Source organism: Achroia grisella, unplaced genomic scaffold (genome assembly GCF_030625045.1).
Source record: "Achroia grisella isolate CSIRO2021 unplaced genomic scaffold, CSIRO_AGI_Agris_v1 utg900, whole genome shotgun sequence".
Lineage (NCBI taxonomy): Eukaryota > Metazoa > Arthropoda > Insecta > Lepidoptera > Pyralidae > Achroia > Achroia grisella.
In genome coordinates, this window is record NW_026713059.1 from 3188859 (window position 1) to 3201727 (window position 12869).

The following is a 12869-nucleotide window of genomic DNA, read 5'->3' on the forward strand; positions in this document are numbered from 1 at the left end:
TACTGCCAAGCGAAGAGAATATTAACCACAATGTTCTGCCAAGAGCCACCCAACATCTACCAGTTTAACCGGACCGGAGTTCTCCTGAGTCGAAGCCTGTCATACATGCAACCCAAGATTAGTAAGTAATTGTTTTTAATTTGCAACCATAACTAGAATATCGGATCGGTATATGATTGTACAAATATCTAAAGCAATTAGTTAACTACCAATTTATTGTAACAAATTTTTATTATTACTTACAACAGTTAATTGTATTTAATACTTTAAATTTAATACAAATATAATTGTACTTAATGAACATTTATCTCCGCTGTTTTGATAACTTTGTTCTTGATAACGTAATCTCATAAGAAATAATTCTTATTCCAAATACATAAATAATAGTAGTTGTTATGTATAAATAATATAATATGTTTATTGTCACTTACTTGTATATAAAATAAAGGATAAAAATACATTAATGCATAAATGCAATGACTGTGATGCAAGTAGGTATAAAACAAGTGCATAAAATGATCAAGATAAATAAATATCCTGCGACATATTACAGGAACATTTATTGTAAACTAAGTAAATATTGTTTTAAATCTAATTTGATACTAAACAAGAAATGGACATTATAGTTTTTTCTGTAAATTAAAAATAACATAGGTATCAACATTATAAAACAACCAGACCAATAGAAAATTAAAATTTCGTCTATACAAAAATATATGAAATGTACGGGGATCGAACCCAAAACATTGGAAGCTACATAATTTAACTATTGCCTAAAACTAAGTAACTTATCGAGACCATCTGGCAACCTTACCTTAATATCGGGCTCGGCGATCGAAGAATCCCTAGTTCTTACTGAATTCGACTATTATTATGAAACTCATTTTTTATATACAATAAGAATCAATTTCGTTAAAAATGGACCTCCAGTAGGATATAACGGCTTGGACTGCTTGGACCATCGCATCTACTTTTCGAAATCATACTGGTCACTTTGCTGTTGTAATCAAAAACACCTCCAAATTCCAGGTAGATTAAAGTTAACATAAAAATATCAAAAAATAATAAGTTTTTTTGTTTTTTTCCTTGGGCCCTAATAAAAGTTACTGCTAGTGTTTGACATTGCAGTGTAGTTTATAGTGTTTGGACCAACAAGGTAAGATTATGCATATATAGTATATGTTAATAATAATTTATTTCTTGAGAACGTCGTGGTCCAGTTTTACTACTCCAACACATTCAGGTTGTAAGGTTAAATGTGAATAACAACAAATTTTGTTTTCATTAAAACTCCGACCATGGAAACCTTATTAACAAACAAAAATATTCCGAGAAAGACAGTAGTAGAGTCGTCCCTTGCCATTTATTTTAAATATTCCCAATGTCAATGTTAAGTCCACCACAATAACGAAAGTTGTATTACATTATCTGGGATAACCGTAGTGAAGGGTATGTTATTATTTCTTATGATTCTTTTTATATTAATTGTAATATTGGGGCGGGTAGAGTCATTAGTACGTAGACGAGAAGTGATCCGATGACCACGCTTGCGGAATTGTATGAATGAGCGCCGTGTCCTCACTCGTATAGTGGATGGTGGTCAATCTCTCACTGCCGAATGTAGCTCTGAGTAGGACGAGTAGCGAGTGGTCATACATAGCTGGCAGTAAGCTCCTTCTGCGAGGAAGTTATCTTGTGGAAGAAGGTAACGGACTAATAGTGGGAGTCTAATCCTTCCACTTCACTAATCCCCGGAAGAATAGTCCATCCTAGAGGTCGTACACGACTCCGGCCCACGGCTTCCCCACATGGAGGCTGATGTGCTCGCCTTGAGGGAGGCAGCGGACCAACTAAAAAGAAAAATATGTCGCTCTTACGAGATGGGCCAGCCCTACACTATCTATTGCTCGGGCCAACGTCGCCAGCCGTGGTAGAATATTAACGCGACCTCGTAATTACGGCATTGGTGTTTGTAGGTACACTGTGTGGTTTTTTACTAAGTAAGATTCCCACACACTCTCGTCACTCCTCTGGTAGGCGGACGATCTTTTGAAGATTTTCATCACGATCAAAAAAGGGGTCTTCTGTTATAATGGGAACTATCGCCGCAATAGACTTATTGACATCATTCTCATCTTATCATCCATGACCAACTATATTATAGCATTAACACAGACGATAGCAACTCATGATCCAAATACATTTAATAAAAAAACTAGCATAATCGAACCCAAGGATATGCTAAAAATATATATTTACATTATTATTATCTCTGAAACAGACGTGTCGACAAGACTACAATATCTATATTAGTTGAATCACAATGCGTAACGAATTTATTTTTAATAGCTAATAATAAATTGTTCTTTTATAACGGAGTTTTAAACTAAGAGAGGTTATCAATTATTATTTCTCACAGATTGTCACTATAGATAAATCGACTAGGATATACTTTGTACGAAATTGTCTGCGTGCCAAGCAGGTTGCATTGTTAGAGGTGTTTCAGTTGATGGGTTCTCACCATTCAAGACAAAGAAATTACACTATACCATGATATGATACTAAGATATCATAATATCTATATTACTTCGGAATTGCAGCACATGTGTAGTACCACAGGAGTCGCCTGATAAAGTATTGGCAATAGCGATGTTCTTGTAGGTATTTAGCCAACGGAGCCAGTTTTAATTATTTTTGTCATGGTGAATGCAATACTTGACAGGTTACAAATTGCTGGGTATATTTGAATCGAACGAGCCAGAGAGGCGAGCGTACCGCCGATGCCTGCATTTTTCTTTTTGTTGAAATATAATTTGACACACAAAGTGTACATATACATACATATATACTTTTTTTTTATTACGATGGCGACAAATAAGCATAGGATGATAAACAGTTCCCGTAACCTGAAACAAAAGGGTGTAACGTGCTCATTCGACAATTAAGAAACCCTAATATACCCTTCTTCAAAAACCCCATGCCGTAGTCTCTCGAGAAAACATGCCGTAGTCTCTCGAGAAAACATTGTACGAGACTAGTAGTATTTCCAGCGTTATTTCCTTTATTGTAGGTTCCAGCTTGTGGGGATGTATATATTCGACTAAATTTATTCTTTATTCTTTATTGTACACACACAGGAAAAAAAAAATAGCAATAATAAAATAAAAGTAATGTACAAGGGCGAGCTTATCTCTAAAAAGAGATTTCTTCCAGCAAACCTAGAAAATGTTATAGGATAATTTGGTCATTAGATCAGCCATACATACGTGTACGAGAAAAGAGAAGAAAAAAAGGGAAAGGAAGACATTAAAATTATATAAATATTAATAAGTCACACTATAAGAAGGAATAAACATACACAAATATATAAATATATAGACATACATAAATTGTACATAAATAATATATAAGTAATACATATATATGTATAATAATACGTCAGCATTGTGAAAGATAATATTTTTTTAAGCGGCTTTTAAATATACCAATGCTTTATTGAATTCCACAATCTAATAGGTTCCAGCTAAGACTAATCTATTTTGGGATCGAATGTGATGTATATATCGCGGAGATAGGAAGGTGCAGAAGGATTATGTATTATTATGTATATTTATTATATACTGTACCTATAAAGACAATATTAAAGGAAAACCACACTGTACTGAGTTGACACTATTAACTTTATTATTTTATTACAATATGCAAAACAACAACATTATTTATTATGATTGTGTTACACTGATAATCATATAAAAACTATTGTATAATATATACAAGAGGCTGCTAATAGTCAGTCCATATTATTACATATCCTGATCGATTTATTTATAGCCCGCCGCCATAATGTAGCTTGAGCAAACTCTGGAAGCATTATAATACAATGCCTACATTCAAATCAATTCAAGACTTGCTATTTATAATTATAAGCGTTACTGTTTAATTTAGAGATTATGTTGTAAATACATTGACCATGAAAAATAAAAAATACTTGTGAATTTTAACTTAAATTAAAATAATATAAACACCATTACAATTAATATAGACCAAATAATATATTTCATTTCCAATAAATATTATAATTATAATAGTCTAGGCTACATTAAATATCTAGTATCAATTCAGAGCAGACGACATAACACAGATTTGTACGAAATTAAAACTTACTAAGAATCTCAATTAAATATTTACGTACTAGCGCGTGTAAATAGTTATAAAAAATTTAATACAATACCAAAACGGGGTATCCATAAATTACGTAACAGGTTAAGGGTGGGGCGGAGTGACGAAGTGTGACATGAGGTGGAAGTTATAAGTTTCGTAAATTTTTTCATCTACATTTTGCCATAAAATAATTAAACTAATTTCGTGACAGTCGCTTATTTTCTATTGAATCGTTTCTAATTATACAATTGTAAGATATGTAATATTAACAATAGAGAAGTAGAGTTTCACAATTGTCACCAGCTTAGCGAAGGGCAAGGAAATGACCAAAAACAATTAATCTCGTGTCACGTAATTTATGGGCAACCCTAAACCACTCGTAGGCAAAATAGTAATCCATTCAGATCTTAATAAATACAAAACTCTCATATTATGAAAGTAACTATATATAATAATATATTGAAACAACACCACCGAGCAATCATAAATGTTAAGCACCACAAACTATACTGATTTGTTTATAAAGTAATACAAAAATAGTTAATACGCTAATTTGGAATGTCAAAAAACTTGTCACGCGATTACAATGGATACAGTGAATAACTTTACCGCATTGAAAAGTTTGAACAAATGTTCCTAGTGAAAAAACGTATTTATATTAAACAGCATGCTTAAGTTTTAACGTAAGCGAAGCAAAATCAAAGCAATTTATTTGACCTTTTTGGCAATATAAAAGATTTTTATTATACAGTATATTTTATTTTCATTTCTCTTTGTTTTCTTACCATATTCAAGAATAGGTAACATATTTGTATTTAAATTTTGATTTTGATTTTGATTCGATTGAGTAATGCTGGTTAATGAGATAACGTTACACTTATAAGGTTGATGAAACCATATATAACATACATCCTACAGGAGCTGTAAGTTATTTAGACATTTTGTAAATTTAAGTTAATAAATATATAACATAATAATTGATGAAAAAAATATATGTAAATTTGTTTTTCTAGGTAAAAATATTATAATGTAGTTTGTAAAAGAATAAATATAGTAGATTATAGAACGATCTCATTAGTAAATACTCAGATTAAAAATTTCAATCTCATACAAAATAAGTTTAATTCAAATGTTTTATTAATACACTTTTAATAAAATATGTTGTGTAAGTCCATTAATATTTCATTAAAAAAAACTAAATATTTGAAGTAGACTTTCATTATCACAAACCTCTATCATAAGATAATAAATAAAGCTGTATAAAACAATTGCATAATTATCTCGATGATTATTCGATTCAAAACAATCCGCTATCGGGTTGTATTTGAATCGATAAAAATTTAAGAGATTATTATTCCAATCAGATATTTCTAGTTCAATGTTAAGGAAAAATCATTGGTAATTTTTTATAGCATTGGAGACTGACTGATGGTAAGTGATTACTGTTGCACATGAGAAAAGGCAAATAGGGGAATTCCAAGTGTATTGCCGGCCTTTTAAGAAGGATTTAAAGCTCTTCATTTAAAGATTTAATATCGTATCAGTTCCATTGCTGAAAGGTGATTTCACAATGTGGTTGTGGCAAAAAGTTTCTGGAAAAACGCACTGTGGAGGACCGCCATTCATCCATATGATCAGGATGGCATTTTAGTTTCAGGCGGTGGTGCGAAGGTAAAATTCAGCAGCTATGTAGTGACAAAATTAGAATAAGATATTTTTTATTTCTTCTTATTGAAATTAAATAATAGATTATTAAACTAAAACAAGCAGCTGATTTTAATTAATAGCTGGTATTACCAACTGTCTTTACAATTGTCTTTATGATGTAATAATTGGCCCAAAGAAATTATCACATTAGTCTTTTTATCTCTCACTGCTTACTCCCTTTTGCTAATACAGTTTCACATTGCTTTCTTTGCCATTATTCAAGTTATAACTTTTAAATATATTAAATAAAATAAGGCAAATCAAATTACCCTTTCCAATATGCTGTTTAATGATGGACAAATTATTTTTCCCCAACATGATTTCCATTTAATTATGAAAAAAATATTGTTAATTTCGAGACGCTTGGAAATTTTAATGCATTCTAAACCCCATACTGTAAGTTTTTATTTTTGCTATTCCGTATTTAAGATACATTCCTGATTACCAATACTGAAACGTAATCCCGTCCATATTGAATGATATGCAGTTTTAAATTCGCAATCGAATTCTTATACACATAGCAACGATTTAATAACTCAGTGAATGTTACGCGATTATTTGGCACAATATTGTATAACATTTTGTGTTATATATTTATTTGTTATAAAATTTAAGATGTTCCGTCCCTTTATGTATGTAATTTCGATGAATACACAAGTTGATATGTGCAAGTTAAATTCGTTGAAACGTTAGAGGCACGCTTATGAATTGTTACGACTATTTGACGATAGCGTACTCGTACATGAAAAGAACAAAATCACTGATACCAATGAACGTATGATTGTTTTCAGTGGAATATTTTAACTACCTTATTTATCTATAATATCATTAAATTAGTGTTAATTGGAATGTTTGTCAATTTCTTTCATAAGCAGAATATTGCTTGAGAAAAAATGACAAAACAGTTGAATAATTCAAATAGATTTATTAGATGTTGTCTGAAATTATGATTAAATCTTTAGTGCCGTTTATACATACATAATTTTAGTCATTAGTCATAGACACCGACAAATAAATTTAATACCATTTTAACTTCAAACTACTGCGTAAATTGTCTATTGTCTTTTTCAAGTTTTTTTTTTGCCGCAAACTTTAACCACAGATTATATATTACAGAATAAAAACTTCAGCATTTCAGCTAGATTTCAGACATTCTGGAAAAGGTGGTTTTATAAAAGAAACCACATAACTATGATCAATTCTATTGATATCACAGATTAAGTTCTTGGACTAGTGATGTTCACGATATATTTGGTTATGCTCATTATTTTGTTTGACTAATACCACTTTCCAGATTGCGCTAGTGCTCAAGTTTTCCGTCTGTATATATTATAGTTAGTATTCTCTGGTATATAACTCCACGTTTGTCAGTACAAAACTAAAGGTTGGTAAGGTCCGTGCTCCACATCGCGGAGCGGGTTAATATTAGCTACCGGGGTATATACTCTAATGGATACCACGCTACCGTCTCATCCCTTAGTGATAACGCGCTGAGTGGTATTACCACTCCTCCGAGGAACTGGTTCTCTTGGAGCGAGTCGTAGTGCCACACGGTGGCCTGCAAACTCTTGGTCTGCGCCACTTCGATCGGCAGCCGGTATTCCAGCATCTCCATGAACGATGGATGCGAGTTGCGTTTTAATACGCGCGTCTTGCGTTTCGTTTCTTTGGTTGGATCCGGTACTAAATATACCTGTAACAATATAATAGAATATACATATAGTTTCCTACTAAATTCAGTCGCGGGCAGGAATTTAATGATATTTTGGTAGTGATGGTTTTTATCTCCTTAACATAAAGAGTGTACTTTCAAAATATACCTTTGAGTCAAATGTATTTAATAGTATTAATTAAATTTTATGACTATTAAAATATTCCATGATTTTCTTTAATTAAATAATTTATTTATTAAAGGAAAACAAAGGCTATATATATCTTAAATAAAATCAATATAGACGTCATACTAAGCTACTGATAGGCTTTCACCAATAACAACAGACTGATTCTAAAAAAATTACATCACTACGTCTAAAGGCAACAATACATTATAAAGTTAACAGAGAATATGAAATAATTTAAAAGCATTAATGAGCGTATACTTTCATTGATATTCCTTTTCATCTCCTGGATATCATAAAAGATAATGAATAGGAGAGCAAAGGAAATCTATAAAAGAAAAAACTGAAAACCCTCTAACAAACTATGTGACCGGCGAACTAATAGAAGCTGATACCACATCGTAGAGATTATATATAATAGATAGATAAAATCTTTATTATAATATTTATTAGATAATGATACATTGCATCTATAATTAATTATATATATATAATTAATATAATTTTATGTCATAATTTAGGTAACTATGCCAGATGCATGAGCATTATTCATACCAATATAATATATTTAGAGAATAAATTTAAATGCAGACTGTTATAAAAAATATGATATTTGCAATCAAAACTATTAAAATATGGCAAATATGTTACTATATCAGTGGTTAGTACAAAGTACAAGTGGTATTGTAATATAATCATTATTACCTTGACGTAAGGATTAGGCGGCAGACCCTGCGGCGTGATGGCGAGTGACTGCGCGTGCAATATAAGCACCGAGAGTACGCCACCCGCATACTGCACCGACAGCTTCAGCGCGCCCGACCCGCTGATTTCTGTCTCGACTGACTCACCTACAATATGTTTGCATTCTTTATTGCCTAATGTAATACATGGGGAGAAGGGAAGAAGATTGTTAGTAATGTAAACTGATGACCCCATAGCTAGCAATGTACCATACCATATCAGGTAGACCTTAACGGGTCGAGATAAATTCCTGATGAATTTGTCACGATGGGTTAATCTACTTAACCTCATACTCATCTTATCATTCTCCACTAGTGACCAGTCCTCGGTCTCCCAGTGTAAACCGTTAGCGCAGCCAAGAATATTATACCATTACCTTTTATAAAAAAAAATGTTTGTACGAAGTATTGTAAGAAATTTGCCAAGATAAGTAAACTGAGGCGATTTTAATAACTCAATTTTTTTCATGAAATTTAGCATATACATATTATTTGGGTTAGCGAGAGGGAAGGGATTATTAGCAATGATGCTAGAAGTCAGATAAAACACAGTCCTTCTCATTCCATTAATGTATACCGTTATTACAAGCACAGGCACCATTTCATATCAATAATTTAAAAAAGAAAAGCGATAAAGACAGAAATAGGCAACTTCTACAAGAGTCATGAGTAAAAAAACTAGTAATTAACCATAACATACCCTTCTTGGTCCGTTGCGGCTCGATATCTTGTTGGTCCCTCAGTAGAGGATGAAAGAAGGTGTACACGAGGTCGGAGTGGGCGATTTCATCCGCGAGACTGAAAAGCGACGTGAGGAATGCTTGCACGTCGCTGAACCGACGTTGGGCCACGATCTGCGTATTCGTGCGGCCCACGTGTAATCCTGATGGCAAACTATAGACACAAATATGTTAATTTTTCAGATACGAGTCATTATATAAAAATAATAGTAAAAACAAATGTTTGCATCGTACAAAGAATCGAACCTGCGTCCGTCGGAACTAAAGCGGTGTGTTAAACCGCTAGACCACCGAGGCCGTCAACTATACATTGCTTAATCTGGTTTATATACAAGTAGCGTAATAATATTAATGGTATGCCAATGCATTCCGTGAGTATTTAGTAGTAAGATAAGAAACGGTTCTTATATGATACACGATTGATAGAATCATTTTCTCGTAGATAAGATTGCTGTTATTATTCATAACGTGGTAGAGGTACTACAATCTAATCTATTATTATTAGTATGGACTCATACAGTATTGGGCGGATCACTTGTCAATTGAAACATAACATTAATTAACTTATTTACATATAAGTAAATTAAAATATAAATATGGCTGTACTGAGAAACCCAGATTGTAAGTACAATTATATCTATATATACATAGTATAAAGCAAAATCGATGTGTTTGTCCATCTATATCTTCGCTTCTAAACACCGCTATGAATTTCGATACGGTTTTCATTAACATTTCTAGAACATCTTTTTAGGATGTTCATATGTATCATGCATATTTAAGTAAGTTTGTATACACTGGACACGCAAGAGACATCGAGGTACGTCACAAGTTCGAATATCCTACACCGGATGTACCTATCAGCCTATGAGCAATAAGATATGAATAACAATAATGTATTATATTTTCAGTGGAGAATCAAATAAACTATGTGGGGACCCTCGCATTTTTCTGCGGAATATGTTGCACTATATTCATGCTTAAGTTAAAGTTCAAGGCGACGCTGAAACTATCTGATCCACCGAATAAAGAAAATACGCAGAGAGTTTCCTCTGGAATCTACAGATCAAATAGAGAAGAATTCTTTGGTGAGTTTGTTACATTAATTTCTATATTATATTTGGACAAGAAAAAAGAAGAACTGGGAAGTGCATTGTGAGTTTATATGCCGACTGTAAATATTTTACAGTTATAGCACTATAATGACCCAGGACAATTAACAAATTCAGCGCTTTCTAGTCCCACTCTGAGCAGATCTTAAACATGGAAACTAACTGATAGAATAACTGAACTAATTTATTACTTACGTGTTTTTTTCTTGTAAAAACATATTACAATATTTATAGAAAACACTTAGACCAATACTATTTGTATTGATCATTCATGTCACTCATGAATACAAAATGTTTGTATCGTGAGAGACCTTGAACTTGCGATTATTGGAAATAAGGCTGTATGCTAAACTGCTAGACTACCGACGCCGTCAAAGTAATGTATATGCATATTTTTTATTTACAGGATATGGAAGCTTACAAGATCCACCTAAAACAACAACGCCATCTATAGCAAATGTCACTACGAGCACTGAACCCACACCTTCCATGAGACCATCTAAAAGCACCAGCGATTTACATACTATCGATATTTCCATTCAAGTGGTCAAAAGCTCATCTGAAGCGTCTTTAAATCCAGGAGGAACAAATAATATTGTGCAAGTACAGAACTCGCTCCCGAGTACTTCCAAAGAAGTGCATAAACAAGACAAACGTGTGGCGAAAGGAGAAAAAGCAGCGGAAAAACAAAAAAATCGTGAGACCAGGAAAGAAGTAAGGGCTGTGAAGAAAGATGAAAAAGCTGCAATAAAACTACAAAAAGATGAAGTAAAAAAGCAAGAAAAGGAATTGAGGAAACAAATGAAACAAAGGAAGAAGGAACAAAAGGAACAGAGGAAGGCTGAAAAGAAATACCTAGCTGCACAGAAAATAAGAGAAAAACTAGCGCAAAAGCAAGACAAAACGACGACAAAAGTTGAACAAGCTGCGCAAAAATCAAATACTAACAATCAAGAGAAAAGAACTGAATCAATTGATCAGAGCGAACCTCAGCCAAATATACATGTGAGGAGACAAGAAATGCCATCAACTAGTAATAGAGTGGTAAGTGACGTACTTATACATGACGGACCACCACCTTATTCTGAAGTCCCTCCGCCAGTTATTAGAAATGAGCAGGATAATACCGGCAACACAAGTTTCAGCAAGCCCATAAATAATGCAGTAAGTAGTTGGGACATGATATCTCAACATAGAGAGCAAATTACTAGACCTGTGGGCCCTGGGCCGAGTACGAATAACCGCAAGCAGGTTGTAATGGATTTAAATTATAACTTTGGTAATGATAATAAGAATAATGATAATGAAGAGGAAATTGAAAATAGTGAAGCGTGAAGTTAAATTGTTGTATTCAAGTTGTGAAAAACATTAAGGGTGAAGTGCTAAGTGAATCTTGCCCTAATAAATAAGGGTTCTTATCACGTGTATGTACAGACTTTTAAAATATTACGTATATCAAAAAAATATAAGTAGTAGATGCTTATATTTTTTGATATAAGTAATACCACTCTTTACATTCAGAATTTTCTCTCTAGTTTAGGATGTGATTCTGAGTAGTGTTTTTCCTTGAACGTAATACTGTTGTATATTAATTACTGTTATTTTATAGGCGTACTCTGTTTTAAATAAATTGGTTATTATTGTAATAAGGAATTTGATTAGATATACCAGATATAAACCAAAATTAAGATTATCAGAACATAATTAAGGAAAGTCTTATATGGGTAGATAGCAGGATAATGACAATTAAAACTAGCCTACGCCTGCAGGTTCTTACGTTCACGTTGATTGGATGTTTTTTATACGAATGTACTGATGCATTGGCCACCAATGTTATATTAAATCGTATTGTTTACATAAGAGTTATGCGTAAGATTAAAGAGAAAAATCATAGTATTTAACTAGGCTACAGAAGATGTAAAATTTTCCCAGACGGGCAATTTTTATAGTCTTATTTAATTAGTCTTAATTATATATATTCGTCTTATTATTTTTAAAGTCTTATGAATGTATACTAAAGCGTAAAGATAAATCCCTTAATATTCTATCTTAATATTTACATAGCCAGTAATACAATACTATTGGGACAAAATGATAATATTCTGTTTAAAAATATTATTTATGGCGCCAAAGTAAGAAACTCATATTCTAAAATATTTAGTCTCAGATGTTAAGTTATTTTCAGTTCATTTTTAATTTAGAAATAGTTAAACGTTCCTATTAAAGTAAATTAATGTGTGAAAGTAACTTATGTCTAATTGGGCTCAGGTATGCACTTATATTTTTAGGAAAACAAGTTTAAAGTGTAATAATCTACAATCTAGATATAATGTAAAAACCCATAGAGAGATGCATAAAATTATTTTATTGGGACTGAATTTATTTCATGACTCTTACAGTAGATTATAACTACTTACATGGAAACCTAGTATATACAATGGTTTCCATGCTGTAAAATTATAGATATATCGTGTAACTCACTATTGTTTATTATTATTTTATTCTAGCTTTTGCCATTTGCGTGGCGTGGTTGCTAAAATATTCATCAATCATAATAAAATCCTACCT

General features: G+C 32.3%; 2 protein-coding genes across 2 annotated transcripts in view; one reads left to right on the top strand and one right to left on the bottom strand.

Moving 5' to 3' along the window:
* LOC131853213 (DNA ligase 1-like) lies at window positions 1–12689 on the top strand. The gene is made up of 3 exons (XM_059204046.1): window positions 1–121; window positions 10101–10277; window positions 10708–12689. Exons 1-3 carry the CDS (start codon window positions 31–33, stop codon window positions 11634–11636), a joined length of 1197 nt encoding a protein of 398 aa, XP_059060029.1. The 5' UTR covers window positions 1–30; the 3' UTR covers window positions 11637–12689.
* Window positions 6826–12869, bottom strand: part of LOC131853215 (phosphatidylinositol 4-phosphate 3-kinase C2 domain-containing subunit alpha) — a 38343-nt gene continuing 32299 nt past the window's right edge. The window contains exons 32-34 of the mRNA XM_059204047.1: window positions 9150–9343; window positions 8412–8557; window positions 6826–7561 (exon numbers count right to left, since the gene is read on the bottom strand). Coding sequence (XP_059060030.1) covers window positions 7298–7561; window positions 8412–8557; window positions 9150–9343 — 604 coding nt within the window. The 3' untranslated portion in view covers window positions 6826–7297. The remainder of the gene's footprint in view (window positions 7562–8411; window positions 8558–9149; window positions 9344–12869) is intronic.